The 22076-nt window shown below is 49.7% G+C and overlaps 1 protein-coding gene and 1 long non-coding RNA gene across 3 annotated transcripts in view; one reads left to right on the top strand and one right to left on the bottom strand.

The window, feature by feature from the left end:
- Positions 1-21326, top strand: part of TMEM131L (transmembrane 131 like) — a 159179-nt gene extending 137853 nt beyond the window's left edge. Inside the window, exons 27-35 of one of the 2 annotated variants that reach the window (XM_072975396.1) lie at positions 4507-4631; positions 7128-7294; positions 8623-8808; positions 10837-10915; positions 11792-11874; positions 16772-16892; positions 18351-18439; positions 20045-20184; positions 20916-21326. In XM_072975396.1, coding sequence (XP_072831497.1) covers positions 4507-4631; positions 7128-7294; positions 8623-8808; positions 10837-10915; positions 11792-11874; positions 16772-16892; positions 18351-18439; positions 20045-20184; positions 20916-21191 — 1266 coding nt within the window. In that variant the 3' untranslated portion in view covers positions 21192-21326. Of the gene's footprint in view, positions 1-4506; positions 4632-7127; positions 7295-8622; positions 8809-10836; positions 10916-11791; positions 11875-16771; positions 16893-18347; positions 18440-20044; positions 20185-20915 lie in introns of both variants that reach the window. The other variant, XM_072975392.1, reaches the window with a different exon arrangement.
- LOC140700808 (uncharacterized) lies at positions 11025-11792 on the bottom strand. The gene is made up of 2 exons (XR_012079509.1): positions 11571-11792; positions 11025-11166 (listed from the first exon to the last, which is right to left on the bottom strand). It is a non-coding gene; the product is annotated as an uncharacterized lncRNA (long non-coding RNA).
- Positions 21327-22076: the final 750 nt, after the last annotated feature.

The raw sequence follows: 22076 nt of genomic DNA, 5'->3' as shown, positions 1-22076 counted from the left end.
GTTGTCCCCGTGGTGGTTAGAATGGGGGGGTGGGGTGACGGGCGTTCTCCAACACGTGTACAGAGATCAGGATTGCAGACGGCTTGATGGGGCACATACAGCAGAGGGCCGGCCGGCTCGCCGAGCCCCGGAGGCAGAAGTCAAGCCATGCATTTGATGGAGGAGGACATGAGGTCATGAGTGGAAACTTCCATGGTCCACTGCAGTGAGATAGAAGCTGAAGCTGAGATGGGCAGGCCTGTTGGCCCCCCAGCCCTGTGTCCTGGAGGAGAGGTGGGCGCTCATCGCTCCAGGCCCCTCGGTCTGCTGGCAGTCAGATGGTGCCCTGCCGGCCGCACGTGGGGTGTGGGGCCCCCATCTCAGACTCTGCCGCCAGCCCCAGCTCTCCCCCAGCTCCTGTGCCAGACTTGCCCCGTCCGCATGTGCCCTTGGCTGTGGCCCTGCTCTCACTCGGGGCATCCTCTCCCCGGTGTGTCCTCACAATCAGGTCTCCGGGAGCACGAGCCGCGTCTTTATCTCGGTCTGCAGAGCCCAGACACTTCCTTGACACGGTCCCAAGGGTTGTGTAAGTTCCTCCCTACCTTCCTGATCTGTGAGCCTGGGCAGGACAGACATCTGGCCTGAGTGGGGGCAGCCGGCGTGGCAGTGGGGATGCAAGGGGTCCAAGGATGCAGCGGGTCTGGGGGACTCGGGCGGTGCTGGGTGGTCCTCGGCTCCTCGCAGTGACCGGAGTGGGTTTTCTGGTTGCGGCCTGGTCAGTCATTCCTTTGCTGTCTCTGTGACTCACTCTCAGAGTTCCGTAGAACTCTTCCTTGAAACCCCCTGAGTGTACTTTCCATTTCATTGTTCATTTGGAGAAAATCATTCTCAATAAACACATTCCCAAGTGCAGGGCTCAGTGTTTGTTTTTCTTGTACATTCTTGGGGCCTAACTTTGCAGCTAAGAAAATTGTATAAATCTGTCTGTAGCACATGGGGAACATTCTTCTAGATTTATTGGCAAAGGAGGTTGGAACCCACATTTGGGAGCCACAAACTAAATTTTAATCCCAGCACTGGCTGTTTATTTTCTTTTAAGCAGATCTTTTTTCTTTTTTCTTTTTCCCTTAGAAAAGGAATTCATGATTATTATGAAAGCATAAAGGAAGGAGGGAAAGATCTGTCCAAAATGGACTCCTTTTTGCATTCTTCCTGTGTTCTCTTCCTTCTCTGAGCAGGTGTTTAAAAACTCAGGGTCCTTTTTATTGTCTCTGTGTAGTTTTGTTATAATGTCATACTTCTGAATTTTCTCATGTTAGAAATTCACGGGGAACTTTGTTTTTGGTGGTTACATAATGTTCCATCATTTAGCTGTGCCCATAATCCAGACCGCTCTCCTGCAGTTGGACTTTAAAGTCATTTTGCAACTTTGACTTTTCGTAAATAACACTATGATGAGCTGTTTTGTTGTTAAGTCTTGCCTGAATACCTGGTACATCCTTCCCCTGGACTTCCCGAAATAGAATTAAAGAGGATCAGCTGGGAAGGCCCCTCGTGCGAGCTGCCAGCTTGCTTTCCAGAAAGGTGGAGCAGATTTCCCCTCACACGCGGTGTACGAGAAGGATCATTTTACTCTGGTCTCAGCAGCACGGTTATTTTTTTTGACAAAATCTTGGTCAGTGTGATAGGTAAACAGTTGTCTTGCTTCACATCTCAATTTGCATCTCATACTAGGGGAAAGTAAGCATTTTCCTTCATTGTTTTGTAAAATTCTGAAAAACAGAAGCAACAAATCATGCATCCATGATCTCACCATGGACTCTTGAAGAATTTTTTTTTTTTTAAAGTAAGTTAAGCAGTAAATGTCCAACCGGGTGTCACTGGCCCCGCTCAGAGGCACACACCGTTAGGTATGCTGCCTCCCCAGCCCTGCCTCCTGTTTGCAGCACAGACACTCCATGTAAACACACTTTGTGGTTTTAAAGCCAAAATGGAAAGATGAGGCACTTGTCTATGATCTGTCTTTCCTAAAAACATACTTTATTATTAAATATTTTGAACAAACTCTTCATGTTTTGGGCCTTTTCTCTTTCTTTTGTGAATTTGCATTTCATGTCCTTTGCCCACTTTTCTAGTGAATGTTAGTGTTTTTCCCTTGTGTTCTGTTAAGAACATGGGTGATGGTATTAACTCTATCAGATGGTAACAGCAGATCTTTTTCTTTGTTTGCCCTTTCCCTCTTTTTTTTTTATTTGCTTTGACTTGTATGCAGTGGCTTTAACAATACCTTTGTGCAGTCAGCCTGTGATTGCTCTTTGATTTCTTCCTTTGCTTTTATCAGTAAAGCTTCGTAAATCGTATTTCCCACCCTGTGGCCAGTTGAATTGTCCCTCCTGCAGGGAGATCAGAGAACTTAGTTCAGACAGTTCAACAGTGGTGGAGATAACAGCCCAGTCTTCTGTAAACTGCTTGCTGTGCGTCGGGTAATTTAATGCTCACAGCCGTCTTCTGAGGAAGAAACCGAGGCAGAGAGAGGCTGTCTCCTACCCGAGATTCCGCAGCACGTCAGCACCGAGGTTCAGACCAGGCGGTCTGGCCTCAGAGATGGTGTCTCAATTTCAAGTCTACGTGGACTCTTTCAGTTTCCTGGTTAGTCCCGCCTCCCCGCGTGGGACCCCTCCCTCCCAGGAAACAGAGAGTCCACTGTCCCTTCATCCTCCCTCCCGCGTCTTGACGAGTCTGTGGGTCTAGTTCTCCCAGTCTGCGTTCCCCTCTGTCCCACCACTGCCGGCCTGGTCTCCCCCAGCTGCCTCGGGCCGGGGTCCTCACTGCCTGAGCTCCCCTGTCCCTCTCCATCACGCACGCACACGCAGCCAGCGGAAGGGCCACTCACTCGTTTTCTGTTCCGCCGCGTGTCTCCTGCCTCTTCGCTCCCCTGTCCACACCCTCTTCCCGGCCCGTCTGATCTTTGCTGTGGACACTGCTCCTCCAGCACACCCCGCATGCTCCTAAATTCACTCTCCGTATATTCATAGAAGGTGGTGATGCCCCTGACCGCCGAGTCCCACCCGCGTGTGGTTCTGCAGTACCTGCCCTCTCGTGGGCACGCGATGGCCGTTCTGACCGCATTAGGTGGAAAGGCAGCGTGGGGCAGAATGACTCCGGACTGGCTCACCCCCTGACTCCACGGAGAGGCTGGTCCTTTTTGTGTGTGCCCCTGGAGGGACGGAGAGGCTCAATACTTACTGTACTGAAAAGCCTTTTCATCCCTTAAAAGAAGACAGGTTAGGGCAGGAGAGGGGGAAACTGCCCTCCCCAAAGCTGGAAATCCACAAGCAGCACTACAGGAATAAATGTGGTTTGTATTTACCGTTTAACATTGGGTCATGTCTGACCATACGTCTTTAGTGTGAGTATTTAGCATCAAACTTAAACAATTAGCAGAAGGTCCTGGAGGATAGGGCTTTGTGTGTTTAACTTGTCATGCTTTCAAAATACCTTCAGAATCAGAAAAAAAGTTAATATATACTGGGGGGGGGATAGAGGAGTCTAAAGAAGAAAGCAAAAAATACCATAATCGCACCACATGTAGAGTTACAGTTTCATTGTATGTCTAGTGTTGGCTGATTGTGGTGAGCATATTGCTTTAATAGATAAACAAGGCCTTCAGTACCCAGATGTATCATGTGCAGACCTCTAAAACCTTTCATTTCTCTTCTTCCAAGTCTGTTTTAAAGGGGCAGCGTGATGGAAGGAAGAGAAAGAGTTAAGTGTTAGAAGGCGTAAGATGTGAACTACTTTAAAATGTTAAAGGTCAGCGGAACCCCCTCCCTTTGGGCCTGTTAGGAGACCATGCCTGACACTGAAAAGGGGAAAAAGCCCAAATTAAAAAAAAAAGGATGTCTATGTATATAATATATAGTATATTATCTATACTGTATTAGTATCTCACGCTCAATTGCTTTTCAGAACCACATTAAAAAAACATCAAGCATATTCTTGCCTTATTTACTTAAAAAGCTTAAACTTGTTTGGAGCATTCTCTGGAGTTTTGGCCATTCTCTTAAAGTTCATCTATAAACACAAGCATAAATACATAAATTATTCCTAAGTTGAGTTTTTACGTGATTTTTCTTCAGTAGTTAATTCATGCGAATTGCACATACCAAATAAACAGGTGAAGGATGGAGGATTTATTGCCACTGAGGCTAACAGCAAGCTGACCATAAATTGCTAACAGATGTTTTGCCTTTTTAGCCCCTGAGGAATTTTATAGGCAACGGTTTTTTTTTTTTCTTTTTTGCAGAGGTTGAAGGAGGTAGAGAAAAAAAGGAAATGAAAACAAACTGGAGACTGAGAAATGTATGTCTCAGTTTTCACCAGTGCTGGAATGTTCTGAATCCAGACTGTGTTGGTCTTCAAAAGTTATAAAGAAGAAAAAAAATCATGCAGAAGTTTTTTTTATAATGTGTATTTAGTAAGTTTAAGCCTTTACTAAAAGTTGTCTTTTTTTTTTTTTCTTTTTAGCAAGAAGATCCTTCTAGGAAGAAGAAGCTTCAGGAGAAGAAAGAAGGAAGTTTACAAAATTTAAATTGGAATAAAAATCGAACGTGTAGAAAAAACAAGAAAAGGAGTGCTGCCCAGGTCTTGAGGTATGTCATGTTTGCAGTCCCTTTAAAATCTTCATCCATTACTTAACTCTGCAATTTTCCATTTAGCTCTTTATCTTTCAATCTTATTTTTGTGAAGTTGGGTACAGGTAATAGGAGAGTGTCGGTTTTGGATTTTGAGATAAAAATATGTTATGAAAATGAATATCCTTAAAATCAACATATCTTCTGGTTACATTTTTATTTATTTTGTTGAAAACCCCTTAACATGAACCTATTTTTAAAATTTTACTTAATGAAGTGCTAAAAGCTGTGGGTGCTTTTAGGGGAAAAGCATAGACACCCCTCCACACCAGGACCTTCCTTCTGCCTGTGACACGCAGGGGCGCTGGTGGGGCGGGTCACAGAGAGACGCCCTAGGCGCAGGCAGCCCCGAGTCTGCACTTGATCCTGACCCCGCTGGGCTGCCTGGGGTCCTGATAATGAAGGAGAATCCTCCTCATGCACAGAACCTTCAGGCCCTTCAGTCCTGCAGAAGGTGGGTTCCCAGGGCGGTGGGCAGTGAGGTGCGGACACCCCGTGGTTTGCTGGAAGGGGCAGAGCCGGCCGTGAGCCCAGCCAGTTAGGCCCTCTCCTGGGGAACCCTTGCTTCCTTGAGACACTTAATCTCCCTGAGCTTTCAGTATCTTATCTGTGGTTATCCCATATTTCTGGGTTTCCAGAAATCTCTCTTTCCATTGAATTTTCGGTCAGTTCTGCAGCTTGAGGAATTTTTCCAGCAGGTCAGGAGTGTGTGCTTTCTGACTCCAGATCCCCACCTGGTGGTGTCGTCTCAGAGTTTTGACTCCTTAGGTTAGGTTTCCAACGCCCTGCACACAGGCACGGGGAGCGCCTCCAGCAGCGGTGCCCTCCCTGGGCCTGGTTTTATGAAGGAGACTCAGGCCCAGCTCCCTGACCCGCCCTGAGTGGGCGGCGAGGCGTGTTTCCTCCCTTGACACCGCTCCGCGCCCACCACTCTGGCTTTTCTTTTGAGTTCCAGCAACTGGGGATTTCTCTTTCCTATGAACCCAGCTCAGCACTTAACTGTGTTTCTGTCAGCTTGTCCTCTAGCAGGTCCAAACTGGTGTGGGGAGAGGGGTGCAGCTCGCTGCACTTCCTCTGGTTGGAAGGGAGCTCTGGCAGAGCCTCCGCCTGGTGGCAGGAGCCCCTGGTGGGGGCACATAAGATGCTCCTTACAGTGTCTGTCTCCAGGTCCCCACAGAAGTTGTGATCGGGAGCTCAGACCTTGGGATTCAGCCTTGAAATGCGCCCCCTGGCACGTCCTGCTCTGGGGAGGTGACCCCAGGGGGGTCAGCAAAATGCAAATAGAGAAAAAAGAAAGATACCCACGGTCAGATGATTATTAACCCTGAATACTGATCACTGACTGGTAGTTATTCTCATTTAGGCTGAATTATTTGAAAGCTGCAATGTGGTCTCCGGTAGAAAGGAAAAATCACCCCTTGTATTCCTTTACATGTATTTTCGTAAAAATTTGAAGGACTTAAGTGGAATCGAGAGAGAGAAAACTAGAGTGGAATTTCGCCAGTGAAATGTTCTGATGTGTTTTTAAAAGCAGATTTCTGACATGCTAAAGAAACAAATTAAGTAGTTAAAGAGTAATTCCCAGGTAGCTTGTAGCTCATCAAAATGTTTTGAGAACACGATGCTTAAGGAGGTGACTGTCACTGGCTTGTCTGTTTCCTTGGCTTGTGCTTCTGTCTGTACGCCATTTAGCCCGAGCGGTCAGAAACGAGTGAGACCGTGGCTCCAACTCACACATCTAGTCTTGCCTGCCACCCTCCAAACCTGCCATGAGTTGCTGAAATTGGACCGTGTGCAGTAATCATCTAAGCATTCCTGTAGCATTCTCTACGTGTTTCTGTGTCTCCTATAACTGCGTTATAGGTCTTTCCTCAAGTTCACGGTCTAGCCAGAGAGAGATTAGTATTGGACTATGAACTCCTGGGAGAGGAACTTCATTCTTTGCAGACACTGCACTGCTTTTCCTAACAATATGTGGCTCGTGGTCATCACTCAGCAAATGTTTGCTTAAGTGGATGAATGAGGAAAGATTTAAGTTAACACTCAGGACCTTCCCCTGGACCCCACAGGCATGTTCATCTGCTGAGAATCGTATTTTACACTAGAACCAAGGAAGACATGCCAAGCGTTGTGGGCTCTGTCTCTGCACCTGCCACCTGCCAGTGGACCTTGGGTGACTCCCTTAATCTGCGGAGTTTTATTCCTCTTGCTGAAAAATATGAAGAGATTAAATGAGCACCAACTTAATTCTGATTCTGAAATGGTAAACTCTTGTCCTTAGTAATAACATCTTCCCCTTCCTCATCATCTTCTCCCCGCAGACCCGAAGAGAAGGGGTCTCCAGTTGTCCCAGATTCGTATTCTCCCCTCGGATAAGTCTTGAGGAAATCAAGTAGGTATGTTTGCAGGATAACACGTGATGTGATTTTTTTTTTTTTTTGGTGGCTCTTCCAGGCCTTCTGAACAGAGTGAATTAAAGCTTGCGTGCAGTGAATTTGAAAGGTCAGAGCTGAGTGGCGACCTGGATGTAAGAAGCTGGTGCATCCAGGAAAACCCCGGGGAAACGTGTAAAACAGATGCTGGCCTGGGCTGCAGCTTACCTGCCGCGCAGGGAGAGGCAGGTATGGAGCCTTGCTGAGCTGCCCACGTGCTGCTGTCGGGGTTGCTGCTTCTCCGGGGGAGTGTCCAGTGCGTCTTGATGAGATTGTCACCTCCCAGGCAGCGTAGCTCACTGGAGCCCGAGTAGGATGCTGTCAGGAGGAGACCAGGCGCTGGGATTCTTCTGAGATTCTTTCCCTAGTGTTGTTGCCCCTTCCGACCTCCCCCTCCTCTGACACGTAGCCATTCTCATCTCAGTGCGTGCAGATTGCTGAAGGGACGGTGGGTGCTTGCTCTGGACTGACTTCCTCGGGGAAGGAGGGGAGTGGGGAAAAGGCAGGTGAGAACAGCGGCTGTTCTCATGCACACGCACTAGGCAGTTCCTGCAGAGCCAGGCTGCTGCCCTGTGAGGGCTGATGGGTTGGGTCCCGGGGTGGGCGGTAGAGGGCACCCAGCGCTGGGTGCAGGGTAGGGCAGTGCACATTGGGTGCCGGGTGGGGGAGTTGGGGTGCTCCCGCCGACACCCACGTTCCCAGACATGTGCCCACGTCAGTATACCCGAGACAGTATGCAGAGGTAGCGGGCTTCTCGTTCAGCCCCTTGACACGTGTGTGTTGCCTCTGGATCTTACTAGAGGTTCTTCCCACCCACTCTGGAACTCTTGGTGGACATTTTAATAAAGAAATTACCTATAAATCTCCAGTCCAGTAGAATAGCTTTGATTTTCTTGAGAGAAATGCTTGTTATTTCCAGAACCATTTTGGGGTCAAGATTATTATTGGAATTGATGGTCTGAGCCCCAGACAGCATTAATTGTCCGTCTGACAGCAGAGCACGTAGCACAGCACAGCTCACCCCAGCGGTTTCTTAACGTCCCATCATTAGTTTCAGTTAATTTTTTTTTTAATTGAAGTGTAGTCAGTTTACAGCGTTGTGTCAATTTCTGGTGTACAGCATCATGTTTCAGTCATACATATACATACATATATTCGTTTTCCTATTCTTTTTCATTATAGGTTACTACAAAATGTTGAATGTAGTTCCCTGTGCTATACACTATAAACTTGCTGTTTATCTACTTTATGTGTAGAAGTTAGTATCTGCACATCTCAAACTCCCAGTTTATCCCTTCCCATCCCCTTCCCACCCTGGTAACCACCAGTTTGTTTTCTGTGTCTGAGTCTGTTTCTGTTTGGTAAATAAGTTAACTTTTCTTCTCTCTGGATGAGCAGAGGTAGCGAATCTGAAGTTGAACCTTGCCGTCTTCATAGTTTGGCCTCCCTCCTTTGATGAGAGTTGGCCTCGCGCTGAACGTTGTGTAGGTGAACGTGGCCTCTCTTCCTCCCTGCAGAGGGTTACTACCAGGATTCCGGGAAGAAGTGCGGGGAGAAGTCCTGCTCAGACTCCAGCTCGGACTGCGGCAGCTCCTCGGGGAGCGTGCGTGCCAGCCGGGGCAGCTGGGGCAGCTGGAGCAGCACCAGCAGCTCCGACGGGGACAAGAAGCTCACGGCGGGCCCCCAGCACTTCCAGCCGGCCGGTGAGTCCGGGGCTGAGTCGTGGCCCCGGGACGGGGGCCAGGGCTGCCTCCCCGGCCCAGAGCACAGATGCCTGTGCCTTTGAGTGTTTGCTGTGCTTCGAATTTTATCCACTTTCTTTTTCTTCCTTCTTTCCTCCATCTGTTATTATTAGTATTATTATTATTTAAGTCTCCATCTTGGAAACAGTTGGAAGAATTCCCACGTTTTCACTTGTACATTTTTATTGTGATATACACAACACAGAATTTACCATTTTAACTGTTTCTGAGTGTACAGTTCAGTGGCATTGAGTACATTCGTATGGTTCTGCAACCTCCACCACTGTCCATCTTCAGACCTTTTCCATCTTTTCAAACAGAAACTCGGTACCTAGTTAACCCCAGCTCTCCCCTCCCCGCCCCTGCAGCCCTGTGACCTCTGCTCCACTTGCTGTCTGTGAATTTGGCCACTCTGGTAGCTGGTCAGGGGAGTCACACAGATTTGTCCTTCGGTGACTGGCTTTTTCATTTAGCATGATGTCTTCAGGGTTCACCCATGTTCTGACATGGCAAGGTTTCCTTCCTTTTTAAGGCTGAATACTATTCCATCATGGGTATATACCGCATTTTGTCTGTCCATTCTTCTGTTAACGGACACTACCTTTTGGGTATCATGAATAACATTGCTGTAAACAGTGGTCCCCACTTTGAGAAATTTGAAGATGCAGGAAAGGTGGAAGCAGCATCTGTATTTCTGTGACCCAGAACTAATCCCTCTTAATTTTGTCAGATTTTTCCTAATTTTGTTTTTAAAGAATAATACTTTATAGCCTGTTCCATTTCCCCCTCCTTGAGAGACTCACCGTCCAATGTCACGGACTTGGTGTGTATTCTTTTAGTCCATATTTTATTTTACATTCACACAGCCATCAACAAAATAGAGAGTTGTTTTAATTTACACAAAGGAGATCGTACTTCAGGGTCGCACACTGTGGCTTGCTTTTCCCTTGGCATCATTTGTTACAGCTCAGTGTCTATGTAAGGATTTAATTCACCCCTTTTCACTGTTACAGTCGACACAGAACGTGGTTAAGCATTGTATCAGGGCAGGGATTCCCGCTGGTGTCACTGTGGATCTGTGGGGCGCTCGCTCTGTGGGGTGCAGAGGACCCGGGCTCAGGACCCCACGTCTCCCTCAGAGCCCAGCCCACTTCCCCCACCTCCCACTCCGTACAGCAGGCTCTCGGCTGGCCTCTGTTCTCCCTCCTGCCAGCAGTGGTACCTGTAAAGAAGGTCTCATCTGACAGTCCAGGGTCCTGGTACCATAGTAGCCTAGACAAACGCCCACTTGTGAGTTGAGTCTGTTTCTCAGCCTTTTTCTCATCGTTGGCCCCTCCAACAGGTTCCTTCGTGGACACCGTTTGCCTAACAACCCACCTAAAATTTCAGTGCCACTGACATACACTGTGTATCTGTTTATTACTGTGTGCTGTGTCTCATACATAAATGATAAGCTATTATTCCCAGCTCCAGGAACCAAACCAGCCCTGCCCCATCTGTGGGGACAGTACCGCCCGCGTGGAGGATGCGCGGACTTGGATATAGGCCTGGCTTGTGGCGTTTTACTTGGGGGCAGGGATGGTTTTCTTGGTCACTGAAGACAGCCTGCCTGATAGAAGTGCAGCTTGGGGCATAAGGCCAGCGACAGGAGAATGAGAAATGTGTTGCTGTGACACGGTGGCATGTGATGCAGTCTGGGGGTGTCTGGAGATTGTGTAATAAGTACCAGGAAAATGTCCCCATTATAATTAACGGTGTGAAAGACCAAAAAGGCAAAGTGTTTCTGAAGTATGATCCCACACATTTTATGCATATACATACATAAAAAAAATTTTAATTAAAAAAATTAAATTACTTGATGTGTAAATGTCAGTTTAAAGTGAAAAATCACTCGTCAGCGGTTAATGATATTAGCAGTCTGCATCTTAATATATATACAAGTGAATTATGCTTGTAAAAACTTGTGATCCTCTCTTTGTTTTTATGCAGGAGACAGTGTTTTGCAAAGTGACTTTCCCCCCGAAACCCCCATCATCTTGAATCTTTCTCATAACATCTGCAACCCCACGTAAGTGTTTCATTTTCCAGCTTCTGCAGTGTGTTTTAGGTACTGCTTTTCCTGTCATTCAGTGTCTTTTTTCTTTGCACTTGGTTCTGCAGGCGAAAATATAAACAGCTTTTTAAGGATGTGAGAAAGTAAAGTCTGATTTTATTAACAGTTCAGAGCATGTGGTCCCTCCACGTGAACACGGTCCCGTGGGAGCGTCGGGTATCGCTGGTCCTTTCAGTGATAAGGCCACGCTAGAGAACATCTCATTCCTGAAAGTAGGAAGAACACGAGTTAGGGATGGGAACCATCTACTCTTTGCTAGGACTCGAAATAAAACTGAGCACTGATGATTCAGAGAAGTTTGCAGGAACCTAGTTGACCCGCATTTGTAATTTCGCCATGTGCTGATTTCTGCAGCATTGGGCAAGATAAACAAGCCCCATTTACTGAGAGAGAGAAGGGGAGGGGACGTAAGAAGGAGAGGGCTTCAGAGTGAGAAGTGGAAGGAAGTGTTAGGCGCCTTGAGGGGACAGGAGGGTGTCATTCAGTGGAACTGGACAAGGGAGGCTCTGTGCGAACTGTTTCTGTCTGGGGTAGAGAGTAATTCAGGGCAAGAACTGCTTCCCGCTGGTGGGAGGCGGATTGGAAACTGCAGATCGATGCCCGAAGTTACCTTGGTTAAACCGTGTTGTTGTTTATTAAAACAAGACTTGGCTGGACCTGGGAAAGTTAACATCCCCAGCCCTTTTCTGGGTGTGCAACGTTGTGTCTCCAGTATCCGTATGTGTTTCAGGGGAGGCTTTCATGTAAAAACTCAGTCAGAGTGGGTCGTACAAAGTCAGTATTGCCTTGTTCAGAAAGCCAGTAGTTCCCCTCTTGGTGCTCTCCCCGCAGACATGCGACTGACCTCCCCCGGTTCTCGAATGCTCCCTGTCCCAGCCTTCCTGCTGGACCTGCGGGTGTTGAGGAAGACAAAGGTGAGGCCTGTTCCTCTTGCTCGGGATGCCGGCCAGGGGTCCCCGTTGCCCTGCTGGCCGGGGAGCTGGGGGGTGGATGAGGCAGGCTGGGGACCAGGGCCCAGGACCCCGTGGCTCTGGGTTTTCGTGCCTCGGGAAGGCACCTGTCCTCTGCACGGGCATCCTCGGGGCCTCTGACTTCAGCTGCCCTTCTGCGCTGGCCCTCAGCCCCCTCCTGGTAAACGAGGCACAGATGGCCTGTGGCCCCCAGGCAGCAGTGCGCCCCTAAATACCACTGCCTTTAGTTCCCCATTCCCGTCCAAGGTGGCAGAAATAGAGGGTGGTGGCAGGCCGGCTGGAGAGCCGACCGAGGGCGAGGGTCTGGCACCTCTATCAGCCGACCTCCACTTCCCCTGCGTCTTCACCCTCCTCCCCTGCTGCAGAAGCCTGTTGGCCGGCCTCAGTGACCAGCCTCGCTCCTGCCCCAGAGCCCACTGAGCTCTTAGCTTCTGCCGGCCCCTGCCAGGCGGGGTCTGCGGCCCCGGAGCGCAGAGTGCGGACCCGGCGGGAGGGAAGCCTGCTCCCTCCTGGGTCTGTCCCGGAGGTTACCTCCAGGCCTTCTTCTCCCTTTCCCCTCCCCTTTACCTCTCTTGCCTTGGTTGGTCTCGTGGCTCCTGTTTTCTTCTTGTGCCGCCTTCCTCCCTAACCCGGTCAGGGCTCTGCAGGGTGAGCCTGGTGCGTTTCACCCTCCGGGCGCTCCCGGCTCTGATGCGCACGTTTGCTCATGTAAATCGTGCGGGAGCTAAACGCTGCTCTGCACAGTGGAGCTGTTCTACTATGAAGGCATGAGGCTTCTGTGCTGTCCTCTGGTCACATTTTGGACTGGCTGTCAAATTATCAACAAAAATAAATGAACTATGAGGTCGATCTAATTACTAGTCCAATAAAATTAGTTTTCAATTAAAAGAACCTCTTAAATTCAGTAGTTTTTTGAGGTAATATTTGGAGGTGTTTAAATGGTACCACCTTTTTTCTTGGAGATAATAGAGGATATAGTTGATGGTGGGGAAGGAGAAAACCTGTATCAAACAGACATGTCTCAACGTGTTGTCCTGTGTTTTGTCATCAGTTGGAGAATTATATGTCATCTAGTGCCTTAATCCATGGTGTGTATGTGTGTGTGTGTGTATTTCAGGTGTCTTTTACCTTGTCTTCACTAATAATCTGTTTCTTTTTGACGATGGGTTACAATCCCTGGTTAGACCATAAAGTCACTAAAGAAATAGAGCTTGTCCACAATTCCTGTCTGCAGAGCCCCGGTCCTGTCCCTGTCTCCCTGCCCATCACCTCCCTCGTGTGTGCAGCCTCAGTTCTCTGATCCATTGTTACATCACTTCCCCACCTCCCCTCCCGTGATCGCACCCCCTATGCAAAGCCGCAGTCGTGGTTCTGCCCGGTTCTCCAGCTTCTCTGCCTGTTTCTGTGCTGATGAGCGAGACTGGAACACAGCTGCTTGTCAACACGCGATCCTTCCCGGGCAGCGGCTGCATCTCCCTGGGCTCCTCACCCCCGACCCTCCTTCAGCATCTCTGCCTGGTTCTCCTAGTCGATCTTGCGTCCTGTTTCGCTGGGGAAGAGAGAAGCAGTTAGAGATCTTCCCCTGCCCCGTCTGTGACCTGTCACCCTTGCTCCTTTCATGTTGCGACCTGTGGGGTGGCAGTGCAGCCCTCCTCGCCAAGGGTTCTTGCCAGCATCGGGTTTTCTCTAAAGAGTCGTTCCCAGCAGTGTGCAAATATCCTGTAATTCTCCAGTCTTTGAAAAACCGACAGCAGCCAGAACCTTCTCCCTTGGCCCTGTTGTCTAGTGGCTCCTGACCTCTTTGTTTAGGGGAACAGCTTGCTGATTCAGACCCCTTTCTCTGGTTCTCCGCCAAACCCTGTGGACTGGCTGTGCTGTGACGCCCTGAGGCAGTGTCTGCAGGGCACTAGTGACTTCCTTGTCTGCAAATCCCACACTCCGTCCTTTGTCTTCAAGTCGACCTCCTGTGGACCCAAGACATTCTGCTCTGGCTGTGCCCTCCGGGGTCCCTGTGCGGTTCCTCCTCCCCTCCCCCATGCTGGACGCTGTCCCAGGAGGCCAGGCCCATGCTCCCCTGCTGGTCGTGTCCCTCTCACAGCTTCTCCCCCTCCCCCAACAACTCCCACCTCTGTACCTTCAGTCTGGCCTCATACAGCCACTTGCCACGTGCCCTCTGTCCTTGGGGGACGCACAGATGTCCCAGAGTGACTGTCACCTCCTCCCTCAGTCCTGTTCCTCACCGGCTCCCCACTTGGTCTGTCTTGTTGCTCAGGCCAGTAATCTAGGTGCCAGCCTCGCCTTTTTCCTTGTCCCCCATGCACAGTCTGTTGTCTTACTCTCAAAGTCGTCTGCCTTCCAGATGCATCCAGCGTCTGTTCACTCCTCCCACCTCCACCGTGACTGCTCTGGTCCAGGCCACTGTCATTCCTCACTTAGGTGGTCACCGTGACCACCGGACAGGTCTCTCTGCTTCCGCTCTCTCCTCACTACTGTCTCATTGTTTTCTCTTCTCTTTTTTTTTTTTTTTGAGGTGTAATTGATACATAACATTATATGAGTTTCAGGTGCACGGCATAATGATTGCACATCTGCATATGTTGCAGAACAGCACAGCAAGTCTGGTTAACATCCGTCACCACCTTGCCGTCTGTTTTTAACAGCAGCCAGAGGGGTCGTGTTAAACCTAAGTCAGATCACGTCACTGTTGAGGACTGGGAGGGGTCTGAGGCGTTCTCCCTAACCACAAGCCAACCAGCTAGTCTGCCACAACTCTGCAGATGCTGGCAGAAGACAGGGAACTCCTGGGTCAGAGGCAAAGGACGTTTAGCACCGCAGGCAGCCCGGCACACTTCCTTCAGGCCCCCTTGCTGCCGGTCTCTTGGGGGCCGCCTGCACGTGCAGTGGTCAGTGGTTGCATGACAGGAAAGGAGCCCTGAGCTAATGGAGCCCAGGTGTTTTTTATAAGAGGCAGGAGATGTTACCTTTATCGTGTTGGACAAAACAAACTTGCCCCCTGCTCTAAAGGGAGACCCTGTCTCTATCTTCTGAGGCTTTGTTTAGCAAATACCCTTGAAAGGGTAGGTCAGAATGTGGACAGCCAGAGCATCTGCTCTCAGGAAGTACAGAAAGGTGAGACCCACAGAGGACTGTCTCCTGGCAGCACACATGCCCCTTGTTTCTGTGTGGTCTTGGCTTCTTGTCCCTTTGCTCATGAGGACATCACTCCGTAAGCAGTTCTTGGTTCATCTGATGGACAGAAGGGGGCAGTGAGTCTCTTAATTGGCTCCTACAGCATCTAGTTCCCACTGCTCTCAACAGGACTCAAGCAGCAGGGTGCAGCTGCCCTGCAGCGCTGACCGCAGCCCTGCTGCGCAGCGTCCCGACCCAGCCGCTGAGCGAGGCCGGGCGGCTCGCTCCTCACGTCTCTGTCCTGACCTCTCCAGGCACGGCAGGGGGTGTTAGTGACGGCTAGACTGGGCCTCCGCCAGCCAGAGGGTGTCCAGGGCACTCCTGTCCCCAGCAGCCCTGACCAGTGGGCTGAGGCTGCCCTGAATGCCTTCTGGGCCAAGGGGGTGTCTTTTACCACTTCAGCTGATTTTAGCAAAGTTTATCCCACTTTTTCTAATTGGACGGCTCCCTCGTGGTGAACACTGCCCGTAGGAGGTACATGAACCACAAGTTATCCTTCTGGAAAGCTCCCTGCGTGGCCAAGGGTAGCCCCTCATTGAGAGACCTCCACACTATGAAAGCCACGTGGTCTACAGATGCTGTTTCTTTAAACACTCCAAGGTCTCTCTGACCACCCTGAGCGGCCAGTCTCCGGGTTTACAGGAGGGGGACTACCTCCCACACAGGAGGTGCAGTGAGGTTTGTGTCCACTTGTTGGGCTCCCCCCATGGCAGGGGCACAGGCAAGCAGTGTCCCCAGCGTAGCTGGCTGGCTGGCAAACCTTTGGGTTTCTAAGTCATTTTGAATGGTTGAGTCACGTCTTCCTATGTGGAGGCACTGCCTGTGTGCAGATGGCCAGCCTGTCCCTTTAGTCCATGCCACTAGCCAGTGGCATCCATCTGTCCATCTATCCATCCATTTATCCATCCATCCATCCATCCATCCATCCCATGAGTGACTGAGCAGTGGCTATGGCAGTGAAGGCGGGAGACCAGCAGAGGTGCCAACAGGTGTTTTGCTGGGAGGTGCAGGAGTGGGGCATCCCCTGGAAAGGTTAAGGGGGTCGGTGATCAAACTGAGTTCAGAACCATGTGGCGGGTGTTGGGAGGACCCAGCAGTCAGGCCTTTACCCAGCTTTAGAGAGCCGTCCCTGGCCCTGCTTCTTCCTGAGGAGGGGTCCGGGGGCAGTTCTGAAAAACTGGGATCACTCATGTCACTTTGTGCCCCAGGCCTCCTGGAGTCTACGGTGGTCCCTCCCCAGGTGTTGACATTGGTCCCCAGCCGCCCCACTGCCGCAGAACCCTGGTGTCTTACCCCTGGGGCTGCACCGTTTCCCCAGCTTCTTACTTCTGTTCCTTGTTTGGCTGACTTGAATGCAAACATGTTCACTGCTGTGTCCTTGGACTCTGGGGGCTTTGCAGAAAGCAGGCCCATGTGTACCGTTGAGTCATCACAACGGTCTTGTAAGCTGGGTCAGGAGACCGTGGTACCTGCCATCTGAGGTAAAGGTCAAAGCCGCCTGCTGTGTGTTCACTTGACGTCCGGACAGGGCTGGAGGAGGGCAGAAGTGGTCCCCATGATGGGGGATCGGGGTGTGCTTTCTGAAGGAGGTGAAGTTGAGCTGGTCCTGCAGGGCTGGGAGGTGGACTGAGAGGCCAGTTCTCTTCCCTAGGTCTGTACCCGCCAGGAGACCTGTGGCCCTCGCAGCCCGTGTGTGTGACGAGCGGCTTCAGCTGCGCCCTGGAAAGCGGCATGCCGGCCGGGGTACAGGGACCCGCCCCGCTACCCAACAGGTACGGCCTCCTCTCCCACCGGCGACCGGAAGATGGCCTCGCTTGGCCCCGTGGCGCCTGAACTGGGTGCTGCCACCTGCCTGGTTGAATCGCGATGTCTTAGAAATGACAAACCAAGAACCGAGAGAAACACGAAGGGGAAAAAGTAACGTAGCTGGTGACCATGTCATTGCTTCACTTTTTAAAAAGATGAGCTATTAATATATTCAATGAAAAGATGAACTATTAGTAGATTAGAGACAAAATGGAAAAAACAAAAACAGTCGCTCGTAATTCCTACTCGCTCACAGGAGACAAACTGCCATTTTTCCACGGCATTCATCTTGCATTTAAACATTTAAACATCAAAAGATCGAATAGTTTGAGTACTGGGAAATCGTTACCCAATGGCAGTTTCTTAAATTCATCATCGGATATGTCATTCAATTGTGAAAACTTGAGAAAATGTTCATATCTGTGTGTAATCAGAGTCCATTTGAAGTTTGTTTGTTTGTTTGTTCAGCTTATTATAGAGGTATTTACTTTCTTACTTTCTGTAGTGAAAGTCCACATTGGAATTGGGATCCTAGTACCTACCACGAGTCACAGTTTGTGTGGTTGTGGTTTCCGTGAGCGACTGCCCCGAGGGTGGACTTTAAATAGCGGGACGTGTTGAAGCCCCTGGATGTGTGCTGGGACCCTGGATGGCATCCAGCCCTCCGCACGTTAACAGAGCCACAGCCACAGGGTCTGCCTCCCGTTAGAACAAACGTGGGTGGATGCTTTTTGGAGTCTATACCTTTTAATTAGCAGTGAGAGCCAGTTTTTCAAATTTTGATCTTGCTCATTACACGGTTGCTATCTGACACCAGGTGAGAATGATTTACAGTCTAAATGGAAGTAATTCTCTGGCAAGTGAAAGCTGGGTTTGGACCCATTCCCCTTATCCTTGGGTAATTTATTTGCTTTTCATGATAAGCGTCTCATTTAAAGGAAAGCTCCCCCGGCCCCTTTTCTCCTGGCTCCTTGGCTCTCTCTGCTCAACAGATCAAACTCCCATCTCTGAGGGTTTTTTCGGGAATTACAGTTTACATACAATATCACATTAGTTTCAGGTGTACAACACAGTGGTTTGATATTTGTACACATTGTGAGATGGTCACCATGCAAGGCTGGTCACCCTCTTTCAGCACCGTTATTCCGACAGCCCTGACCATCTGCCCTGGGCTGTGTTTTTCACCCCCGTTGTGAAGGAAGTGGGCATCCAGTCCTAGCCGTCCACCCTGCAGTGGTAGGTCGTGGGTGATGAGCACACTGAGTTAGTCTTTGATTCCGTGACGGTAAAGTACACCTTTTAATTTCCAAAACTGAGGGACTGGCAGTGATGAGGATGCTAGGCAGGTAAACCGTTTTCCTCTTTCTTCCCTTGGTCAGTTGACATCCTGTTTCTGAGACTAGACCTCTTGCTTTTTGTAGCAGTTTCATTGATTGGAGCGCGACCTGTGAAGGCCAGTTTCCCGGTGTGTACTGCCCCCTGGAACTGAACGACTACAACGCCTTTCCAGAAGGTAGGAGCTGTTTGGACAGTCCCAGCGCCATCCTTTTATTCTGGGAAAGTCAAAACAGGGAGGGTGTGGACCTAAGACACCAGCTGCAAAGAATGTGGCCTTTGAGAGCCATCTAACAGGAGGCTGCTCAGTCCTTCCTGTAGGTCCTGCCGTGTGTCATTTTATGTGGCCTCAAGAAGCCCCCTCAGCCCGAGTGTACAGGGGCTTCTACACAGAACCCTGATCCACCCAGTCCCTCAGATCAGGCGGGACGGGCTCGTCTGCATTTGTGTGGACCTAACGTCGTGGGTGGTCCGTCGGGAGGCCAGGGCTTTAGTTGTTACTCTTTAAGCAAACATCCTTGGTGAGATAGAATCATTTACCTCCTTGTTCCTCAGCATGTCCTGACTCTTCTGCCCCTGGGAGATGCTGCGGAAGGAAAGAAAGGAGCTCGGAGGGGAAATTGTGGGAAATTACAGGTGCCTGGGCTGGAGTCAGCACAAACGCTTGTACTGATCTGGGTTTTGGCATATGCAGTGCTCTCTGATAGCCACAAGGGGGTGCTGTGGGCACTTTCTCCCTGCGTGAGGCTGTGTTTATCATCTTCTTACTGACAACTGCGAAGTGCCGGGTGCCTTCTGCTCTTAAATCAACGCATTTGGTGTATGTGCAGGTGGCTGACAGTGGCATGACAGGTAATAAAGGAAAATTTTCAGGATCAATAAGAATCTTGACACTATTTAAATCTATGGTAGTATTTACACTACCCATCACATTATCAAATACAGAAAATAAGTCCCAGAGGAACTACGTCCTCCCCGAGGGCTTCCCAGGTGATGTGTCTCAGGGAGTAATTACTTTATGTCTGTATTTTTTTTCATTTTTTATGTTTTTTTAGGGGGGGTTAATTAATTAATTAATTTCTTTTTGGGAGTATGGCTACTTTATTTCTTTAATTCATAAGCAAAATATGAAAGTTGTATTTTTCTTCATAGAAGCTTATTTGTGTCTCTCCCTCTCCCGTCATTTGCAGCCTTCTTGTTCACTCCCATCCCCCAAATGATTGCTTTGTAAATTCAATTTTAAAGATCCTGCTACTTAGGACCCACTTCTCCGACTGTTTAGTTGATGATTTAGTTTGTGCTAAATGGAAGTTTACCTCATACTGTCTATGCAAAAAACCACATTTTGTTAAGAGTCACGGAAATACGCTGCCAAGGGTATGGGAAGTCTAGTATCAGCCATTAGGAGACAGATGATATTAACTGCAGATCAGGGTTACAAAGCTAAACTGGAAGACAGTTGGTTATCAATGAATTGCCTCTCAGAGTAAAACTGTCCCTATGAGTAGCATGTTACAGATGACAGGACGAGTCTAGACCAGTGATTCTCAACCCTGGCCCCATGTTAGGGTTTATTTATTAATTTTTAGAGGAGGTACTGGGGACTGAATCCAGGACCTCGTGCATGCTAAGCACGCAGTCTACCACTGAGCTATACCCTTCCCCCACCACGTCTGTCTTTGGTCATATCGTAAGGCCTGGAAAGCTTTTTTTGCCTGAGAATGAGAATTTCATTCTTTCCAGAAAAATGTTCACTTCTGTCGATGTCTCCCATTTTTCACAGAAAACATGAACTACCCCAATGGCTTCCCCTGTCCTGCCGAAGTTCAGACGGACTTTGTTGACCACAGCTCCCAGTCTGCCTGGAACAGCCCCCCCAGCGTGCCGACCGCCTGGGGACACGCTGGGCTCATCAGTTCTCCGGTCAGTGCCGCCCGCCCTGCTGCCTGGGCCCCGGCTTCTTGCTGGTGCTTCCTTCCCCCTGGGCTCACCGGAGCTTTACAGCTGGGTTTAGATCAGCTGGAGAGCCTGGCGGCTTCCCTTTGGTCACCGGCCACACTCTGCGGGGCCCTTGCACGTAGTTAGACCGGGCTGGGTGGGGTGGATCGCTGCAGACACCAGCGGCCTGGCCACCCAGTGACAGAGACACCCCGGCCACACAGAGGAGTGATGGTTGTTGATAAAAGCAAACTCGGGCCAGGAAGCTGTCTGGGACACAGCTGTGTTTCTGTGGTCCTGCTGACCTTTCAGCTGTGGGAGGAGGTGAAATAAACGTCCCAGAAAGGTCAGTCAGTGGTAGGCGACCAAGGCCCGGGGGCTTCTGCCCCTGAACGCGCTCTGTGCTTAAAAGCCCGGCCCTTCCGCCTTACTCAGCCCTTTCTTACAGAGAGAGGCGTTTGACTGTGGGTCCTTCCTGGGGTTGAAATAAGTTGATCTAGCTTGATGGGGCGCTCACAACCTTCCGTTTGAGGAAAATGGAGTGACAGCAACCCAGATTGTTGAGAATAATTTAGTCACTTCCAAGTAGCTTGGACTGATACCACCGTGGCATCCACGGCTGTGTAGTCAACCTTGATATTGACATTGACATTGCCTCTCTAAGGCGTCTTTATTTTTTTTAACTTTTTTTTTTCCCCTCCTCATGTACACTTCAGCCCTACCTCACAAGCACCCGAAGCTTGTCTCCAATGTCTGGACTTTTTGGTTCCATCTGGGCCCCGCAAAACGACGTATATGACAACTGTTGCCCTGTCAGTCCCACCACGGAGCACTCGACTCACTTGGACAACCAGGCGGTCATGTGCAAGGAATACTACCCGGGGTTTAACCCGTTTCGTGCCTACATGAACCTGGACATATGGACTACCACAGCCAACAGGAACGCAAATTTCCCGCTGTCCAGGGACTCCGGTTACTGTGGGAATGTGTGAAAAGAAGAGTCGGATTTTTAAACAATGTGAATAAAGAGGCTTGTGTTTGGATGATAGCATAAACTGGCTGTTGAAATAGATTGACATTGGTGGATATTTTGGCACTTTTATATGAAAATAAATTTTTTTATGAAATCTGCGTGCTCTATTTTTTTTTTAACCCTTCGCAAATCAGTGGTAGAAACCAAGCATCTGGGCGTTGGACCTTCACAAGTCAAGAAGTGCCTCAGATGCACCAGATGTTTCTGTCAGAACCGGGGTGACTTCTCAGCAGGTAAGAGCTGAGAAAGAAGCGGCCAGTGTGGTTCCCTCCCACCGTGGGCACAGGAATCCAGGGAGCCTGCAGACAGCAAATGTGATCGGCGGCACCCCCAGAGGTTCTGAGCTGATGGACCGTAGCTCAATCAGGCTTTTGTTTCAAGCTCTCCGTTGACTGGAATGTGCGGCTGGTGTTGGCACCTTCGCCGATGGTCGCTGGCCTGGATGGACCTGCTCTGTCTGGGTGGAGGGGGCCCTTTGCAGACCTGGTGGGCACAGCTAAGCAGGGAGCCCGGCGCTGTTCTGCCGTCCGTCTGGCAGGGATGTCCCCTCCTCTCCGGCAGGCTGGTCCCTGGGGCGGGACAGCAGCACGGAGGTGCTGGTAGGTGTTCAGTTTCCCTCCGGGGGCGCAGGCTTCTGCCCAGCACGGGTGCCCAGGGACCAGGGGCCGATGCACATTGGCCAGGCTGGTTTGTATCTGCTTGTCGGTGATTTTAGAAATCCACGTGGTGGTAGAAGTATGTTTGTATGTGTAAACTTGGAAGACATTTTAACTTTTAATAAAAATGCCTTATTTTTATATTTTGTTTTGTCTTTCTTAGAAATTCAGTGGGATGGAGTTTCGAG

Source organism: Vicugna pacos, chromosome 2 (assembly GCF_048564905.1).
Source record: "Vicugna pacos chromosome 2, VicPac4, whole genome shotgun sequence".
Classification (NCBI taxonomy): Eukaryota; Metazoa; Chordata; class Mammalia; order Artiodactyla; family Camelidae; genus Vicugna; species Vicugna pacos.
This window is presented reverse-complemented; position numbering and strand designations above follow the sequence as displayed.